Source organism: Saccopteryx leptura, chromosome 1 (assembly GCF_036850995.1).
Source record: "Saccopteryx leptura isolate mSacLep1 chromosome 1, mSacLep1_pri_phased_curated, whole genome shotgun sequence".
Taxonomy (NCBI): domain Eukaryota; kingdom Metazoa; phylum Chordata; class Mammalia; order Chiroptera; family Emballonuridae; genus Saccopteryx; species Saccopteryx leptura.
Window position 1 is genome coordinate 157,136,059 of NC_089503.1, and position 19,995 is coordinate 157,156,053.

General features: G+C 42.1%; 1 protein-coding gene across 1 annotated transcript in view; it reads left to right on the top strand.

The window, feature by feature from the left end:
• The window catches only part of OXCT1 (3-oxoacid CoA-transferase 1), a 149,726-nt gene that overhangs the window by 29,904 nt on the left and 99,827 nt on the right, over positions 1-19,995 (top strand). The window contains exons 6-7 of the mRNA XM_066378358.1: positions 2,245-2,351; positions 7,235-7,295. Coding sequence (XP_066234455.1) covers positions 2,245-2,351; positions 7,235-7,295 — 168 coding nt within the window. The remainder of the gene's footprint in view (positions 1-2,244; positions 2,352-7,234; positions 7,296-19,995) is intronic.

Sequence of the window (19,995 nt, forward strand, 5' to 3'; positions counted from 1 at the left end):
AACTGCTAGTGTGTAGATCTATCAGGAAATTATATAATTAGAATTTAAAAACATTTTTTTAAACTTTCCCCTGGGTTAACATATATTTAGATTTATATGGAATTTTCTAGATTTCTATGTAAATATTATCATTGATGCTTACAGTGGTGACTCTTAAATACATAAGGTTTTTTTAAAAACTATATATTGATGTGCAGCTTATAAACATCTTTTTTTTTTTAAACAGCCCCAGCAAACTTGTGTTTTGGGGGGGTTTTTTCTTTTTAATTTTTATTTTATTTATTCATTTTAGAGAGGAGAGAGAGGGAGAGAGAGAGAGAGGAGAGAGAGATGGGGGAGGAGCTGGAAGCATCAACTCCCATATGTGCCTTGACCAGGCAAGCCCAGGGTTTCGAACCAGCGACCTCATCATTTCCAGGTCGACACTTTAGCCACTGCGCCACCACAGGTCAGGCTTTTTTTTTTTTTTTGAAGAGTTTTATTAAAAGAGAAAATTTTAAATATGCCAACCATATATGGCTGACATGAGGCATGAGGCCCAAATCGTGCAGCCCCCAATAATAGTTCAGAAGCTGCTTATATACCCTTGATCACACACGGGTGGGGGAGAGCATGACATTATGGCACAATTATTAACAAGAGTATAACATTTGTCTAGGGGATATACAGAAACATTAAGACTCTCAAGGTAACACAATCAAAAGACATTTGCAAATCTTTCAGGGTTTCTCTTTCTTCACTAGCCTAGAGGTATTTTACTCTCAAGATCCCAGGAAAGGGAGGAACTACAATCAATACAAGGTGGTATGAAAATTCAGCCTCCTATTGAAAGAGAAGTTTTTTAGTTAACCTTAATTATTTCAGAGATTTTAAAACCAAATGACCCTAGTCGTCCTTGTAAGTCAGAAGACTTTTACATTCCTTTTCCTCCATTTTTAAAGGAAAGTGTAAGGTATTTTTCCCCGCCGAGAAGGAAGGAACAGGGTTCGGAGCCGCAAAGTGTGGAATAATAAACTACTTTATTGAGTACAGAGCGCACACCCCGCCCGGCAAGGTTCCCTGGCCCCTAGGAAAGAAAGATGGAGAAAATGGAGGCTAGGGAAGTTGCCTAAACATCTTTTATATAATTTGTCTCTAAGTTCATATTAATAAGATCCGTATATTATATAATCATTATATTATAATGATTCTGTAAATTAATTAATCTTATCCAGCAGGAGGGTGGGATAATGTCTTTAAGGAAGCTGTTGTTTAAGAATGGATTTCAGTTTTAAACTATAGTTAAAGAAGTTAATGTACCTCAACTTTTTTCTGAAGCTTTCTATAAAATTGCAGCAGTTTGTCCACTAGGGGGCACAGTGGGAATGGGAATGGAGTTCTGCTTTTCAGTGCTCCCATCCTGTGCAGAGATGGATGGAGCCTAGCTTTGTCTTTGGGTTGTTTCCAAAGGCAGTTTGCCTGAAGCTGCTTCTCTTCTCCACCCTGCACCCTCCATTCACAGTAGAACTAAAGGCAATAAACATACACGAATCAGTAGCATTCCGTTAGACCACTAATGGCAGAAGAGAAGGTGTAATAGAATAAAATATAACATTCATAATAGTGTCAGAAACTGGGAAGCACCTATGACTACACCTAAAATATATATATAAAGCTTTTGGGGTTAAAATTATACAACTACTAAAAGGTAGAAGACTTCCAAAAATGTGCTTATGGGTGGGAAGATATGGCGTGTTAATTCTCTCCAGTGTCATCTACAAATTCTAGGAATTTTAATTAAAATCTCAGCAAGTGATTATAGATTAATTAGAGATATGAATGAACTTTTATAACTATTTCATATATAAAAATAGCACATTGGCCACTTCATGAAAATTATATAGTTTTTTTCCTCCTGCAGTACAGGGTACAAGGGACTATTTTCATGTTCAATACATAACATATGCACACAAGTAATAAAATGAATGCTGATGTACACAGTCTCTACCTCAGTTCCTCAGACTGACCAAGCTCTCGCTTATCTCTGAGCCTTTGCACAGGCTGTTCCCTTAGTCGCCCTTCCAGCACTTGGACAGTGTCGCAGTGGCCCACCATGACTCATGCATGGGGTCTCTGTTTGGATTTAGAGTTCTGAGAAACAGTTCTGACTAAGCTGGTGTCCCTCTGCTCTGCCTTTATCAGAGCACACAGCACAACCAAACAAGACCTGTACAGATACCTGACGGTGCCCTCTCTGTCCTGCAGGTGAGAGAGTTCAAGGGTCAACATTTTATTTTGGAGGAAGCCATTACAGGCGATTATGCATTGGTGAAAGCATGGAAAGCAGACCGTGCGGGAAATGTCATTTTCAGGTAGTATGATGGTCTTAAAAAATATGAATGAAGTGCTTTTCAGCAACTCTATATTTCCTAAATTATGATTACAATATGGATGTCTTGATGTGTTTGGTATTGAAAAATTTATTTTAAAATGGGAGTCTGTTCTGATTTCTCTGCTTGTTAACCATTTGTATCTATATACTGTCAATGAAAAAACAAACAGACTTCCAAACCTGTAAGAATTTTTTTTTTTTTTTTTTTTTTTTTTTCATTTTTCTGAAGCTGGAAACCGGGAGAGACAGTCAGACAGACTCCCGCATGCGCCCGACCGGGATCCACCCGGCACGCCCACCAGGGGGCGGCGCTCTGCCCACCAGGGGGCGATGCTCTGCCCATCCTGGGCGTCGCCATATTGCGACCAGAGCCACTCTAGCGCCTGGGGCAGAGGCCGAGGAGCCATCCCCAGCGCCCGGGCCATCTTTGCTCCAATGGAGCCTTGGCTGCGGGAGGGGAAGAGAGAGACAGAGAGGAAAGCGCGGCGGAGGGGTGGAGAAGCAAATGGGCGCTTCTCCTGTGTGCCCTGGCCGGGAATCGAACCCGGGTCCTCCGCACGCTAGGCCGACGCTCTACCGCTGAGCCAACCGGCCAGGGCCAAGAATTTTTTATCAGTTTATTTGAGCCATACTGTGGTCAGTTGTCAGGAAGCAAAGTCTCAACAGCATGAGAAAATGTTCCTCCAAATGGCGGTTTTACCATTAGAATCAAAAGGGAAGACCTAAGAGGTTACATGAAATTGATTGGTGATAGAGTAGCAGGAGAAAGCAAAGGGGGTGGAGATTGGGTAAAAGTGAAAGTGTATACATTAAAATCTCTCACATAGGAAGGCACTAGACAGCAAAGTTAATTAACATGATAATAACAATGGAGGGGTTTGTTGATTCCTGCTCTGGTGGGATGCCTGCCTGAGGGGTCAGGGAAAAGATTACTCCTACATTTCCAAGTGTTATCAGGGACATTATTGTAGATGCAGAAGGCAGCAGCAGGCTTCAAAGCAAACACTGATCTTTGTTCAGATACAGAATAGCTCCCTAGGACTTGACTACTCACCACGAACTGCTCTTAGTTAGAAAGGATTGATTTAGACCAGGGGTCCCCAAACTTTTTACACAGGGGGCCAGTTCACTGTCCCTAAGACCATTGAAGGGCCGGACTATAAAAAAAACTATGAACAAATCCCTATGCACACTGCACATATCTTATTTTAAAGTAAAAAAAACAAAACGGGAACAAATACAATATTTAAAATAAAGAACAAGTAAATTTAAATCAACAAACTGACCAATATTTCAATGGGAACTATGCTCTCACTGACCACCAATGAAAGAGGTGCCCCTTTCGGAAGTGCGGTGGGGGCTGGAAAAATGGCCTCAGGGGGCCGCATGTGGCCCGTGGGTCGTAGTTTGGGGACCCCTGATTTAGACCATCATGTGTTTACCTTAGTTCCCCGAGTTCACAAGGCCATTGAATAGGCTTTCCCTGAGCTTGTCAGGTTCAGTTTGTTGCCACATCTTGATTTATTAAAAAACAATTTTTTTCATCCACAATACCCTTGTATTTAGTCACATACAGATAATCTTTTCTCCTGTGTATTTTTGTCTCCAAGACCAGTTAAAATATTAACATGCTTAGAAAACATTAGAAAAGCACACAGTTATATTTTATTTTGATTTTGTTACTTGCCTAAGTTAACCTGCCTTAGTTACTTTAATATTCTGGAAATATGCTGCTAATAAAATTATTTTGGTTAGATCATCTCTAGTCCTATTGGTGTCATCTAGGAAATGCTTATAAAGGTTTTGTCTGGAAAGTTGTTTAACCTTAATAACACTGAACATGCCTTCTCATTAACTGAATAGGCGAAGATATTCATCCCCAGGCTTAGTAGAGTTTAAGATCTTCTGATTACCCTAAACTCTCTTAATACCAAGTGTTTAATATTTTGGGTTTGTAGATTATATAGGTTTTTTTGTTATTATTATGCTGCCTTTTAATATACACATAAAGGTTTCAAAAAACGTTTTTCAAAATGTTTGGTTTTAAAAATTTCACTTATTAGGTTACTGTATGGCCAGTAGCCGTGGCCACCATCACAGCCGCCTAGCCCGTGCAGGTTCGCATTTGATTCGGACAGACGGTAATGAAACAACGGAGCCAAGAACTGGTGGGCCATTACCTTTAATCCTAGCTCGCACCCAGTGGGCGAGTAAATACACACAGTGGGAAATACTTCCCTTTCCATTCAGGGCTCCCAAAGCCACTGACTTATCCGAGTTTCCTGGAATCAAAGGTTTCTACCTCACCAGCCTTATTCACCTCTGTTCCCCATCTCCTTCTCTCTGCACCAACTCTGCACAAACTGGCTTCCTCTTCAGCACCCCGCCATCTTGGCTGCCTCTCCTCTGCAATGCTGATGGCAGGATCTGAGTGAGAGCCCCCCCACCCCGTCTGCCTCATAGTGTAGAAATTAAAGCCTTTAAGCCAATATACAAATAAGAAAGTCTCTGATACAAAGCCACTTATCTAAGGCATAAATGGGATTCCTCCTAAGAGTGCACCACCCCACATCATGCAACAGCCAAGGGTGTGGGGAAAAGCTTAGTTTTGAGAAGACCTTAGTATTAGACGGGAGGGAAAGGCTTAGTCTTAAAAGTAAGCCTTAGGCTATAATGACTATGCCAGCTTACAGCCTGTCCCCCACACCCAAAGCGAGCAAACATATACATCATATTTACAAACTTATTTGACCAACAGTTACAGAAATGATTTTTCCCTCATAGCATTTTCATATACTGCTTATTTTTAAATAATTTTTTTTTTTTTTTTTTTCATTTTTCTGAAGCTGGAAACGGGGAGAGACAGTCAGACAGACTCCCGCATGCGCCCGACCGGGATCCACCCGGCACGCCCACCAGGGGGCGGCGCTCTGCCCACCAGGGGGCGATGCTCTGCCCATCCTGGGCGTCGCCATGTTGCGACCAGAGCCACTCTAGCGCCTGAGGCAGAGGCCACAGAGCCATCCCCAGCGCCCGGGCCATCTTTGCTCCAATGGAGCCTTGGCTGCGGGAGGGGAAGAGAGAGACAGAGAGGAAAGCGCGGCGGAGGGGTGGAGAAGCAAATGGGCGCTTCTCCTGTGTGCCCTGGCCGGGAATCGAACCCGGGTCCTCCGCACGCTAGGCCGACGCTCTACCGCTAAGCCAACCGGCCAGGGCTTAAATAATTTTTTTATCTAGAAATTTAATTTAATGGGGTGACATTGGTCCATAGGAACACACAGGATAAACAGAGATAATTTGTGACAAGAAAAACATAAATAGGGAGGAGGTAAAGGACATCTGCTTTTGGTGAGCAATTTTTTTATCTCTACCAAATGCAGCTTTTGTGCAATCACAATGAAGTACTCTGTGACCACTCTTCTGCTGGTTTTGTTCATTTCTGAAGAATTTATAATATAATATTAATACTATATTTGATTTCTTGAATTCAGCCAGTTTTTTGAATTATAACTAATTTTGGCAATTACAGAAGACATTTTGTATCATGTTCACCATACTTTACTTAACACTTTGGTTCCATGTTTGCAAAGTTTCGTTGCTATTTTTTAAAAAAAGAGGTATGGAATTGTACAGTAGCAAATGGAAATGAATTATTTAAAATGTTTCCACAAATTTATCTTTGCTCCATTGCCTAGGTCTGGTGTCTAAAGACTGTACAAGGGCTATTCTGACCCCAGACTTCATGCCTGTGGATCAAATAAACATTGAGCTTTGATGAGAGAGCTTATCTCCAATGGTCAAGTAACTTAGATCCTTAAGACACTGACTTCTAGGACGGCCTTCACATTTAGTGGGACGACTGGTGAAGAGGTCTGTCTTGGCCATTGTTAAAGTGGGGCAGTCCTGCATGCCTCCGCCTCCGCCCACTCTGCCTTGGAGCTCTTAAGGCTAGACCTCTAATGGAACCGACAGAATGACTGGTGGGGTGCACAAGGACTCCTCCCTCAGGGGCACACCTGTTCTTATACCTGTCCTTGAATCCAAGCGAAATAAATATTGGTTACCTAACAGTGCTAGTAAAACATGGCTGTGGCTTATTTCCCTTTACCAAAGAAATTTTTCTATCAACTTAACAGTCTCAGAAACAAAAATATATTTTCACTTTTTCTGGTTAGAGCAAGTGCATTCATTTTGGAATTTAAAAATGTAAAACTATCAGCAAAATTGGCACCTTCTTGAAATTTTTATACCTCAGGGTCTAATGTGGGTGTTGTACTTTGAACATGTTCATTAGAGTTGGGTTCTCCAGCACAGTCTTTATTGGTGACTCACACATTACCCGTGAGCGTTTCGTTTATTTTCAGCAATAGGCCTCTCTTTAATAGAGAATATAATTACTGTAACTTGTTACATGAAGTATTAGCTACTTTTTCTTAAGATTGTAATTGGAGCGAGTTTAGTGAAATATTTAACTATAGAAACAAAGTGGTATCCCAGTAAAAAGTTTTGGGGAAATTAGTTTTAAATAGATTTATTAATATCCACTTTATTTTTCTGGGTAAAATTTATATGTTGAACATGAAACATAGTCCCTCTTTTTCTCAACCTCCTACAAAAAACAACTAGATAATTGAATAAAGTGGGTCTCATGTAATTTTTTTATAAAATAATTATAAAGCTTTAACTGAAATAATAAACAAAACATCGTAAAAAAGAAAAATATAAACTTTATTAACAAGATATGATGTACTCTTTCTGAAAAGATTCACAGATTCTTCCCTTATAGAAATTCTTTTAGTCTGTAGTTAAAGCTGCCAGAAGCACAGCTGATGCCTGGTCTTCTCTCCCCCTCCCCCCATGTAGGAAAAGCGCAGGAAATTTCAACCTGCCGATGTGCAAAGCTGCAGGCACCACGGTGGTAGAGGTAAGAATAAGGGTTATCCCTGCTTTCCCAATGTTGACATTTGTTGATGTTGTATATTAATAGTTTAAGGAAAAGTACGACAGTTCATTTATTTTTTTCTGTTTTTTTTTTTTTTTTTTTTGAGGACAAACAATGGCAGCTTTTCATTCTGAATATGTAAGGATTTGATTTAAATATCTAATAGTTGAGCCTGACCAGGCGGTGGCACAGTGGATAGAGCATTGGACTGGGATGCGGAAGACCCAGGTTTGAGACCCCGAGGTTGCCAGCTTGAGCAGGGGCTCATCTGGTTTGAGCACAGCTTGAGCAAGGGGTTACTCGGTCTGCTGAAGGCCCACAGTCAAGGCACATATGAGAAAGCAATCAATGAACAACTAAGGTGTCGCAATGAAAAACTGATGATTGCCTGACCTGTGGTGGCGCAGTGGATAAAGTGTCGACCTGGAAATGCTGAGGTCGCCGGTTCGAAACCCTGGGCTTGCCTGGTCAAGGCACATATGGGAGTTGATGCTTCCAGCTCCTCCCCCTTCTCTCTCTGTCTCTCTCTCTCCCTTTCTCTCTCCTCTCTAAAAATGAATAAATAAAATTAAAAAAAATAAAAATAAAATATGAAAAACTGATGATTGATACTTCTCATCTCTCTCTGTTCCTGTCTGTCTCTGTCCCTCTCTCTGACTCTCTGTCTCTGTAAAATAAATAAATAAATAAATATCTAATAGTTGAAAATTTGCAGTGTTAGTAGCTTTCTGATTTTTAGAGTCTCACTAGAATTCTTTCTTTGAGGACAGGCTGTAATGGAACCAGCTTATGAAAGCCCTTTGGTACTTCAGTAAAACAGATCTTCTCGGGTGAGATCCCAAGGTGAATATTTGTACACATAACCCTAGGAAAAGTTATTTGTATCAGGGGAAGTTCATCGTCTTACTATGTTAGATACTGTGAATTCTGTAAGGAAGAAGGAGACTATTGCAAATACTTGATTGATTGATTCTAGGCAGAGCATTTGAATTAAGCCCCTAACTGACCTTCTTTTGGACATCTCAGAATTTGGGAGAGACTTGAAGAATTCTAGAGCTTTCCCCGAGTTAAAGCTCCAGGGTAGAAAAAGGTCCTTTTTTTAAAAAAATTTTTTTTAATTTTAATTTTTTAATTTTTTATCTATTTATTTTATTTTATTTTTTTACAGAGACAGAGAGAGAGTCAGAGAGAGGGATAGATAGGAACAGACAGACGGGAACAGAGAGAGATGAGAAGCATCAATCATCAGTTTTTCGTTGCGACACCTTAGTTGTTCATTGATTGCTTTCTCACATGTGCCTTGACCGCGGGCCTTCAGCAGACCGAGTAACCCCTTGCCTGAGCCAGCGACCTTGGGCTCAAGCTGGTGAGCTTCCTGCTCAAACCAGATGAGCCCGCGCTCAAGCTGGCGACATTGGGGTCTCGAACCTGGGTCTTCCGCATCCCAGTCTGACGCTCTATCCGCTGCGCCACCGCCTGGTCAGGCAAAGTCTTTAAACTAAAACCCTCCTATTTTGATTATATACAATTTGGACCCCAGAGGAGACTGCAAAAATGATTCTTAGCTCAAGGCTGCGAGGATCAACTTAGGATCATATTTTCATGGTAGCTTGAGATAGTTTTCCCTTGGGAAGGATCTGTAGTAACCCATCTTGGTGTCTAGAAATGAGGATATATATGTTCTTGAATTTTCTCATGATGATGGTGGTGTGTGTGCCATAATGGTATTTCATACCAGTGGCACAGTGGTATTTTTGAAATAATCAAACACTACAGTTATATTCCTCTCTTACAAAATGAAGTATATTTTTAAAAACATTTTTACCACATTTATTGGAGTGACATTGGTTAGTAAAATGAAATGTGTTGTTTTTAAGTGCTAGGGGATGTGGTGCTTTCAACCCAGGCATGGTGGTTTCTTTTGCAGTGACTTTAGTATATTTTCATCATTTAAAATGGATAATGTGGTTTATATCTTGTGTAATGTTTTTTATTTTTTTATTGAATCATTTTAGTAACCTGTCTGTGGTATACATCTGTAACATTACTGAAGAAAAGCCTGTAACATAGCTTAAAATAATTGCTAGCTTAATGCTCTGTGGATTTTATGTACTTTTGTAAAGTTTCTGGAAGTCAGTATTTCTTCTCTGAGTACTAAGGGGCATTATGTATTATCCTAGGTAAAGTTGTTGGTTTTTCTTTTGTAATCTAGTTCTTTTTAGCCAACCTTATTTCTTCTAAGAGCAGTAAATGACCCTCAAGTGTCAGAATCACTGTAGATGTTAGAAAGAGAGGTTCTAACTTTTGGTGTAAGGGGATGCATCTCCAGTCCTCTAACTGAGCTTGCAGGTAGGATTAAGGCTTGCCCCTTGTCCTGAACACATGTGTCTGATCTGTGTTGGCAGTCTTTCCTATTCAGGCCAGACTTCCACTAGGATCCCTTTGAATGCAGGGCTGCCGACAGCCATTTCCCATTGCCTAAGCCTGTCCTGTCCAGCGTGGTAGCCACTGGCTGCATGTGGCTTTGAAAATGTAAATTAAAGAAAATTAAAGTAAGAATTTGGTTTCTAAAAAAAACCCAAAACAAAACAAAAAAGAATTTGGTTTCTATTCACTCATGACTTCTGCCTGCTGTGTTGGTCAGCGTAGATACAGAAAGTTCTGTTGGACGGAGCCTGATTAGAAGGGTCAAGATGAATCCAGGGTGTCTGCTTTGTTCTATTATTGTATGAAATACTCTCAAATCATAATAAGTGGATGATGTTTCAAACTTTTGAAAGATAGCGAAAATCCGGGGGTGAAATTTCAATGCTAATTCTTAGAGGAATGTGAGCACAGCTGCCTAGACAGCAGATCCTTGTTAGCCTAGCCTCCGTGTGCTCACAGTACGAGAGGTCCACATGCCCATAGGTGGATTGTTAGAACTGTGTGCCCAGAAGTAGGAAAGAATTGGGAGTTGGGGATAGTGAGTAGAGTGAGTGTTTTCTGATATGAAAAGTCTGTTTGGACTCATGACTTTGAATTATCGTGAGTGTGGTGAATGTCTTGGATGTCCTGAGCCGTGCTCTGTGCTCTCCATGACCTACAGTGGCCTCCAGGAGTCTGTAGTCCCTTTCCTCTGACCCCACCCTGCGTCACCATGTAGTGGCCTAAGTGCAGAGGACGATTGTGAGCTGGTCTCTGCGGTGTGTTATTTAAGAGGACTCTTCAGAGATCATAAATTACATACATATTCTTGTGCCTGTTAAATATTAACATATGATGGCCATTAAACAAATAGTTATCTATTAGTCACTGCTGTATTTCTTGTGTACATTATTATTATATGTGTATATATATATATATATATTTTTTTTTTACAGAGACAGAGAGAGTTAGAGAGAGGGATAGATAGGGACAAACAGACAGGAATGGAGAGAGATGAGAAGCATCAATCATTAGTTTTTCATTGCAATACCTTAGTTGTTCATTGATTGCTTTCTCATATGTGCCTTGACCATGGGCCTTCAGCAGACTGAGTAACCCCTTGCTCAAGCCAGCGACCTTGGGTTCAAGCTGGTGGGCTTTTGCTCAAACCAGATGAGCCTGCGCTCAAGCTGGCGACCTCGGGGTCTTGAACATGGGTCCTCCGCATCCCAGTCCTATGCTCTATCCACTGTGCCACTGCCTGGTCAGGCATTGTGTACATTATTATTATGATGATGATTTAGTCCTCCCAATAGTCCTGTGAGGTAGGGATCATTATTATCTCATTTTACAGGTGACAATTTTAAAACACAGAAATGTTAAGTCACATACCTATGTCACCCAGCTGGATGGAGCTCGGTTAGAACCTTGGAAAGACTGATCCAGGGTGTCTGCTTTGTTCTATTATTGTATGAAATACTCTCAAATCATAATAAGTGTATGATGTTTCAAACTTTTGAAAGATAGCGAAAATCCGGGGGTGAAATTTCAATGCTAATTCTTAGAGTCAAATAGATAGGGAGTTTGTTGACGACTGGATTCCTCTATCCTTGGCCTTCCTTGCCAGTTATTTCAAGTACGGGCTCTTTTTCCTCTGGTACCCTTTGCCTTGGAGAAGCACCACCCCGCAGTCAGTAGCCCTGCAGTTTCATTCAGTCTGTTTCTTGGATTCTGTTTCTTCTGTTGTGTAGCCTCTTTGCACTTTGCAGTTTTTCACAAATTTGGGTCAACTTTCCACCCTGGTACTGCGGTGTCGGAAGCCGTGGGAACCGTAGCGGTGACTCCACCTGACGTCTCAAAGACTCAGGATCAGAACTCTTAGCTGATCTTCTTTCTCTTATAGATGAGGACAGAGGACTTGCCAGTAGCAGAATGTGAGTTAGAGCCTGTCTTCTGTGCCACACGCCACTCCACAATGCCAGCTTTTTCCTGTCGCCTCCCTGTTCACGTCCTGTAACCTGAGATTTAAGAAGGCTAGAACTATAAATATCTAAAACATTAGTGACAATTCCCTTAGACATCTGAACATTTTTTTTGGACCTAGAAATAAGGTGACAAAGGAACATACATGCTGTCTCTTGCTTTTTTTTTAAATGTCAAGAAGTACACCAGCAATTTTATCTTGAATTAAAGAAAATACCAAAGTTGCCCGTGACATTGATTATTTTTAGCTCCTGTTTAGGGGAACCTTACTCCTTTTCAGAAAAGTTTTCCCTTTCCAATGTGTCTGAAGCAGACTCATGAGCTGTGTAAAACCAAAGAGGTGATCTATTGGTTATGTCTGTTTTCCCCTTTAGCAACACCAATATGAATATTGCATTTGTGTTTCTTAAAACCTGCAGCCATCAGCATGTGTCACCACACAGCTGTGGCATCGTGAATGCTGGCTGTTCCAGTCTTCCCATTTTTAGGAGCCAGGTAGTTACTTGGGAAAACTAAATATAGTGGGTGGACATCCTGGCACACATGCCAGGAAGAGGCTTCTCGTTTTAGACCAGACTGTTATTTCTGGACTGGCCTCTGTTTGAGTGGGTGCAGTCTTCCCTGACAAACTTCTTAAGTTTAAGTACAAAAGCAGCCAGGGAGCATGGCTCTTGGCGAGCATTCTGGGCATAGAATGAGGAGCAGCGGGACTGTTGAGTCCTCCCAGGGGGATTCATTTGGCTTCTGGAGGGGCTTTGCTAGCTAACCCTCAGCTTCTTGCAAGTTCTGCTGCTCCCTGGGTGCACGTCCTACCATCCTGGTTTTCTTTCATTTTTTTAAAAAATTTTTATTTATTTATTTATTTTTTCAGAGACAGAGCAAGAGTCAGAGAGAGGGATAGATATGGACAGACAGGAATGGAGAGAGATGAGAAGCATCAAACATCAGTTTTTCATTGCAACACCTTAGTTGTTCATTGATTGCTTTCTCATTATGTGCCTTGACCGTGGGCCTTCAGCAGACCGAGTAACCCCTTGCTCAAGCCAGCGACCTTGGATCCAAGCTGGTGAGCTTTTGCTCACACCAGATGAGCCCGCACTCAAGCCGGCGACCTCTGGGTCCTGAACCTGGGTCTTCCTCATCCCAGTCCGACTCTCTATCCACTGCGCCACCTCCTGGTCAGGCCATCCTGGTTTTCTTTGAGAAGCTATCTGTTTCTGTTGAAAAAGCAACTTATCACCCTGGATGGTTGGTTCAGTGGTAAAGCATCAGCCTGGTGTGTGGATGTCCCTGGTTCGATTCCTAGTCAGGGCACACAGTGGAAGCGACCATCAGCTTCTCCATCCCTTCCCCACCTTCTCTCCTACTTCCCCTCTTGCAGCCAGTGGCTTGAATGGTTCTAGCATGGCCCCAGGCACTGAGGTTAGCTCTGTTGGAATGCAATAGCCTCAAGCACTAAAAATAGCTTGATACTGGAGCATTGGCCCCAGATGGGGTTGGGTAGATCTCAGTTGGGGCACATGCGGGAGTCTCTTTCTCTGTCTTCCCTCCTCTCACTTGGAAAAAAGGGAAAAAAGAAAAAAAAGCAGCTTATGATAGGAAACCTATGGGGAGAGATGGGGGTGCTTCACTCAAGAGTAGTGTTGATCCGTTGTCTCTTGTGAGCCCCCTGGCACGCCTTTACTGCCAGAAAAGGTCGTCTGACTCACACACTGGAGGCTGCTGATGCTACTGGGGGACCAAACAGCCTAGCTGGTATCCTCTGGCTTGTGCCTTGGCTGCTGGTAAGAGCCAGGTTTACCCAAGGCCTGTTCAACTATGTGAGCTAATTTCAGCTTTCAGTTAAAATAAGTATATTCATTATCACAACTTCAATAAAGTTATTTTCATTTATATTATGGTATATTTATGTATTTGCTTGTGAAGGAATTATTTGTATTATGTGTAATACACATCTATGAGATAAATAGTACATACATGTAGTAGTCTGCGTGAGTTAGGAAGCAAAGTAGAAGTTGAACACTGAACCCCCCTTGCATACAAATCTAAGGACTATTCATGCTTGTTTTCATCCACCTGCCACCCCTGCAGAGATAACCACTCTTATTCCAGAGATCATCTGAATATTGTGCGCATCAGTTCCTTGCTTTAAAAAACAACTAAGTCATAAGGTATGGACATGTGGAAAATTATTTTCCAGATTGATATCTTGAGATTTTTTTTTTGTTCTGAGAGCCAAGCTTTGGGAATTGTGACTTCTGTGTTCTGTGCTCTTGCCTGCCACATGCCGCCCCTCCTAAAATGAGTAACTAGAGGACATGATTAGGGGACATCTGCCATCCTATGTAGCAGAGACATGTTGTTTCGGTCAGTGGGTGAAGAAAGGTGAAGACTGCAGTGTAGATGACGTCAGACATTTGTTCTTTTCAGTGTGTATTATGGAGGACGATGAGCACACACAACAGTGAACTGGAGTGTGATGACCCCTGGTGAGCTCGTCACCCAGCTCCAATGTCACTCTGCCCATGGCCACTTCCACTGCAGCTACAACCCTAGCTCAGTCTTTCTCCTCCTCTGTTATTTTTTTTAACACGCACTGGATGTTATAACTCAATGCCATTTTTAAGGAAAGTTCAATGAAGCTCAGAACGTCCAGTATGCCGGGCACTGTCCTGGGCTCTGGAGATACAGCTGTGAACACAACAGGCAAGTCCCTTCCCTCCTGGAGATGGTAGACTGATGGCCAAGACAGCCATTTGGTACACTGACTAAGGAAAATATATGGTGCATTAGCTACTGACAAACAGTCAGGAGGAGAATGTGGAGCATGAACTGTTAGGAGAGGGCACTGAAATGTTAGGGTGGCCTGTCACAGGCGTCATGGAGATGACTTGGGTGAAGACCTTGAGAGAGTGAGGAAACCTGGTCTGCAGCTGTCTGGCAGGCAGCAGTGGACAGCAGCTGGGGGTGGGAGGATGTAGAGACCTGAGGTGGCAGTATTCCTGGGGGGTTTGAAGCACAGAGCCGACATACCCTCCTTGCCCCAAGGCGACGGACCTTGTGGGCTGTGGACTCTCGCACGCGGGTACCTTTCTTGAGATTGATGGTAATATCTCCTTGCGAGGCCATGTGAAATATGATGGACACTTTCTATCCATTTTTTTTAATTTTTATTTATTCATTCTAGAGAGGAGAGAGTGAGAGAGAGAGAGAGAGAGAGAGAGAGAGAGAGAGAGAGAAAGGGGGGAGGAGCAAGAAGCATCAACTCCTATATGTGCCTTGACCAGAGAAGTGCGGGGTTTTGAACTGGCGACCTCAGCATTCCAGGTCGACACTTTATCCACTGCACCACCACAGGTCAGGCACTTTCTATCCATTTTGCAGTTAGTTCCCAAGAGGTGCTCAGGCCTAAATCTACTTTCACACTCTGGGTGAATGAAGAATATGATTCTGAGATTGGAGCCTCCTGGCCGTTGTGACTCTCCCACTTTGTTTGGAGAACTTGGCGTTGATGACGCCTCGTGAATGATTTGAGCAGACGTGATCAAAGGGGTTTTATTTCACTGTACAATAGAAGGTGAGAGCTCTGTGGATTTTGACCACACGGCTGAACTGCATCTGTGGATCCTGTGAGCATTTAGTCTCTACCATGCAGGCCAGTCAGTGTCTCGGTGTTGGTTATCTTCCTTCCTGCATTAGAGAAAATGCAACTGCCTGACGGATAAAACGTAATTCCTTCCTTCTTAAATTTCTTTTATTCCTAATCTGTAGATGGCTAATGCCTTATGATATGACAGTTTCAAAAGCAGTGAAACTCATAATTTTCCCAAGAGTCCTTAAAAGGAAAAAAAATAGGTATAAACAGAAAACAAAAATTAAAGCTGCTATACACTTAAAACGAGTACTTCTAACCACATTGAGAAACTTCATTAGACAGACTCAGTTTCAAGCACCCACATCTGTACCCAGGCCTCGGCTACTCATGCCTGTATGGAATTCATTCACACATGGGATTCTTTGATTGGCATGTAGAGACATGATATTTATGTGAACCTGGCAGAAATGTCAAGTTTGACAGGCACGAGGCGTAGCAAAATATGTGAACTGCGCTGCACTGAACTTTAATATTTACCTGGCAAAGCCCTCTTTGGTGAGTTACAGGAACAAGGACATCAACCAAGAAGCTGTTTGTCACAATTCTCTTTACTCATCCACGTGGTGGACCTGTTTAGTTGAAAACTCAGCATTTTTTAAGGGGTAAGAGAGCTATACCATACAATACAAAAGGAAGGAACATCCTCTTCCTACCGAGGGTCCTTCCATGGGCCTTGGGAATCCTTGATCGTAATGCAGAATGCAATCATCTTCCCAGGTGTTAACTTTGGAGATAGATGTGGTGAGCGATGAGTATCATTTATGTTGAGGGGTTTTTAGATGTTACATTATGTAATATCTCTAATTTACATTTCTTTCTCTTATAGTTTTCCAGTTATAGGATTTTATTCATGCTTTTAGATTTCACTCTTTTTTTGTATTTTTCTGAAGTGAGAAGTGGGGAGGCAGAGACAGACTTCTGCATGCGCCTGACCAGGATCCACCCAGCATGCCTACCAGGGAGCGATGCTCTGCCCATCTAGGGCATCGGTCCATTGCAACTGGAGCCATCCTCAGTGCCCGGACCAACTTTGCTCCAGTGGAGTCTTGGCTGCAGGAGGACTGAGAGAAAAGAAAGGGGGAAGGGTAGAGAAGCAGATGGGTGCTTCTGTGTGCCCTGGCCGGGAATCAAACCCAGGACTTCCACACACCAGGCCAACGCTCTACCACTGAGCCAACCAGCCAGGACAGATTTCACTTTTAAATTAATTACTAAGTCACTCTGAGAGATATCTGTGCATTCTTACACTGTAAAGTTAGCCGGATATACAAGGCACCGGCAGATAAGATGCTAATATCCTTGGACAACTAAACTAAATGAAGTGATTGATTCTACTTGTTTCTAAGTATTGATGTATTTAAGGTCAATTTATTTCCTTGAATTTCCATCAAATGCATCTTTAGTTTAAAAATATTTGCATGCTAATGAAGATGTATTTAATGAAGACACATTATAGTTGAGTATTTTGGCAGAATGATTGGATGAATCAATATTAATGATTGTGTTGATATTTTGCTGTCTCTACCAAAGAAGTAGCAAATATAAAATACACGAACTTGGTGAGTGTCCAGTGTTAATTTTACAGTATTTTTTTTGGTATTCTCTCGTAGATTATGAAATATCATTCTTAGTCTAATGACCATTTATATCCAGGAGAATAGCAGACTAGAAATATAGTCTATTGATGATAAAAATATATTAAATCAAGTGCTAATCCTGACATTTTGTTTCCTGTTCCTTGGTAACAACGCAGCTGCCGTGTGAGGGAGTGCCGTTGTCTCAGGTGCAGCGGACTTCACTGCGCTGTGGAGCAGAAATCTGTTACTAACAGCGGGTTGCTGTGCGCCATTATCCTCACAGGAGTGTGCCGCTATTTTTTTTTTAATTGTTAGTACAGAGATCCTAAAAGAAAATCATTTATAATATTATACCTCCCCCTTTTTTGATGGATTGGTGAATTTGATCCTAACTTTTGGCTATTTGGCTTTGTTTCTGTTTATGACTATTGAGGCTTCACACATCTGTGTTTTTATCAACCTGTATTGTATTAACCTAGGCTTTGACATTGCATATGTACGTTATAAGTGATGCTTCCTTACTTCTTAGGGAGCATCCTCTATCCTTGAGCACCTGGGTGGAGGGAGGAAAAGAAATCTCTGGCCAGAATTTTTTACCTCCTAGAAACTAGTTGGGTTCGGTTCTCTAGTCCTCTGATAACAGACATTCCTGGTTTAGTACCTGTCTCAGGAAGAGGAAGCCTGCTGAACTAGTGTGATGTCAGTTAATGAAAGGCTGATGTCTTGTAGTAGGCAACTGTCTAGGTCTGTATATACTAGTAGTTCACAGTTATTATTTACAAAAGTGTTGGTGAGCTCCAGCCCCTGGCCTGCTTTTCTGCTGCTCAGAGCTAAGACGCTAAGACCATTTCTATATTTTTACAGAGTTGTTTAAAAAAACAAAGAAAGAATATATGACAAAGACAGTGTGTAAGCTCAGAAAGCCTAAAATGTTATCTGGCCCTTTGTAGAAAACATTTGCAGATCCTTGATTTACAGCTTAATTGCCATTTCTGCACTCTGGCTATATTAAATGTCAGCTCAGTGTTATTTCTTAAAGAACCAATGAACTTAGGTAGAACTCAAATAAAGTAATGTCGTTTGGAGACAATCGATGAAAAATTGAATAGTATGAATTTGTTTGGGTGATGGGCACACAACGTAATCAACAGTTCAAATGCTGTAGACATGTTTACCAGATACCTATGTCCTCGTATTGATCAATGTCACCACATTAAATTAAATGTTTAAATTTAAAAAAAAAAAGAGAAGAATATGAATTTGTGTAAAAGTGGTGGAATGACTATACAATTTGGGAGTCCAATTTGGGGCAACCTTGAAGAAAGGATGATTCTACAGGACTTGCTATGTATGCATCCAGTGGTCCAATTTCTTTATAATCTCTGTGCCTTTGTCAGTAACTCGGCTTTAACATAATTGCCTATTGATGGACTCATTGTGTTAAAAAACTATTGCTCCTCCTTTCCTATTGGACTAATGTCATACTTGAGAGCCGGCCTTTTGTGTGCACGAATGCATGGCCAGGTGAATGTTGGTACCTCTGATGATGACGTGAGGGCTTCTCCAGCCTGACCAGTGTCCAGCATGTGGTGGCAGTGCCTGCTGGCTGCCCGAGTTTCCAGAAGCCATGCAGTGGACCTGAGTTGAAGTCATCCTCTGTCCCTGGGGTTTGGAAGGGCCCGATAGCCCTGGGTTTTCATTTCCTCTGGGTCTGTACCCACCACATACCAGGAAGAGGGAGGAGGAAGAGGAGAAGAGAGACTCTGGGGACGGTGAGGCTGATTTCTTAGCCTTCCAAACTGTGGCTTTTAGCTTCCTATGTTCTTTTTATTTTTTTATGCCGGAAACACATTTGTGAGACTTATCTGGTTATTTCTTGTTTGTTGTCAAGGTAAAGCCCGACATCAGGAAGTCTGCCAGGGCTGCCAGCTCGTGCTTTCTTGTCTGCCATCAGTCTCCCTAAGCAATAGAAAGGGCTTGAACTGGCCAGCTGTGACAAGAGACAAAAGTTGATTATTTTAGCTCGACTCATTTAGACTCCTCTTTTAAGCAGAGGCTCAGAAAGCTCTATGCTTGAGCACTATTTCGGTGGTAGCTTGCATTTTATATTAACTTTGTTTGTATAATGTATTTCAAAGCAATTTTTTTTGCATTCTATTGTCTGTCTCATTTGATCCTCTTTAACCACAAAGTGAGAGAAGAGGAAGAGCAGGTTTATTACAGTGTGACAAAGGAGAAAACTGGAACCTGGATAGGTTTCTGGGGGCAGATCCCAGGGCAGCTAGCTGAATGGCCTAATGACAAGAACACCTGGAAGACTTGGGGTAAGTCCTGGTTCCATCTGCCATGACCACACCGTGACAGTACCCAGGGCTTTATTTCTTAGGTGCGCATCTGTAAGAGGAGTTGCACACCCTGCACATGTAGGTGGGTAGCTGTGTGGCCTTTTAAGAAGCTTGGACTTTTTTCTTAGTGCACAGGACAGGGTCATGGTTTTAGTTAGGGTGTTTTGTGTAGAGCGGATCTTATGGAGGAGTGAGGGAGGGGAGGCAACCAGTGGTCCAGGCAGGGAGTGATAGTGGAGTGGAGGTGGGGGAGGGGATGGCGTTGAGTTGTGAGGTGTGCAGGATTTTGGAAGAGGAGACTAGCAGACATGGAGCCTTGTGGAGTGTGGAGGTGGAGGAAAGGCAGGGATTAAATGACACCCAGGCCTGACTAGAGCAAGGGTGTGTCACTTCTTGGGAGGAGCAGCCTTGGTAAGAGGAGGAGGTAGGGAAACAGGAGCTCTTAGGCGTCAGGTGGTGATGCTGCAGGCCCAGGTAGTAGGAGGTCTGGAAGGGAGTGGTGTAATAGGGACTAATCCACGTGTATTTGACAAGTTCAAGTCATGAGATGGAACGGACCGCTTAGGGAGAGAGTCGTGGGAGTGAACCCTGACATCTCAGTATAGTCTTTGTCTTTTTTCTTTTTTTTTTTTTTGTGAACAGATTCTGAGATCAATAATCACATTTTTGCCTCTCACTGGAATTGCGACTTTGGACAAATTAACTTTACCTTAGAT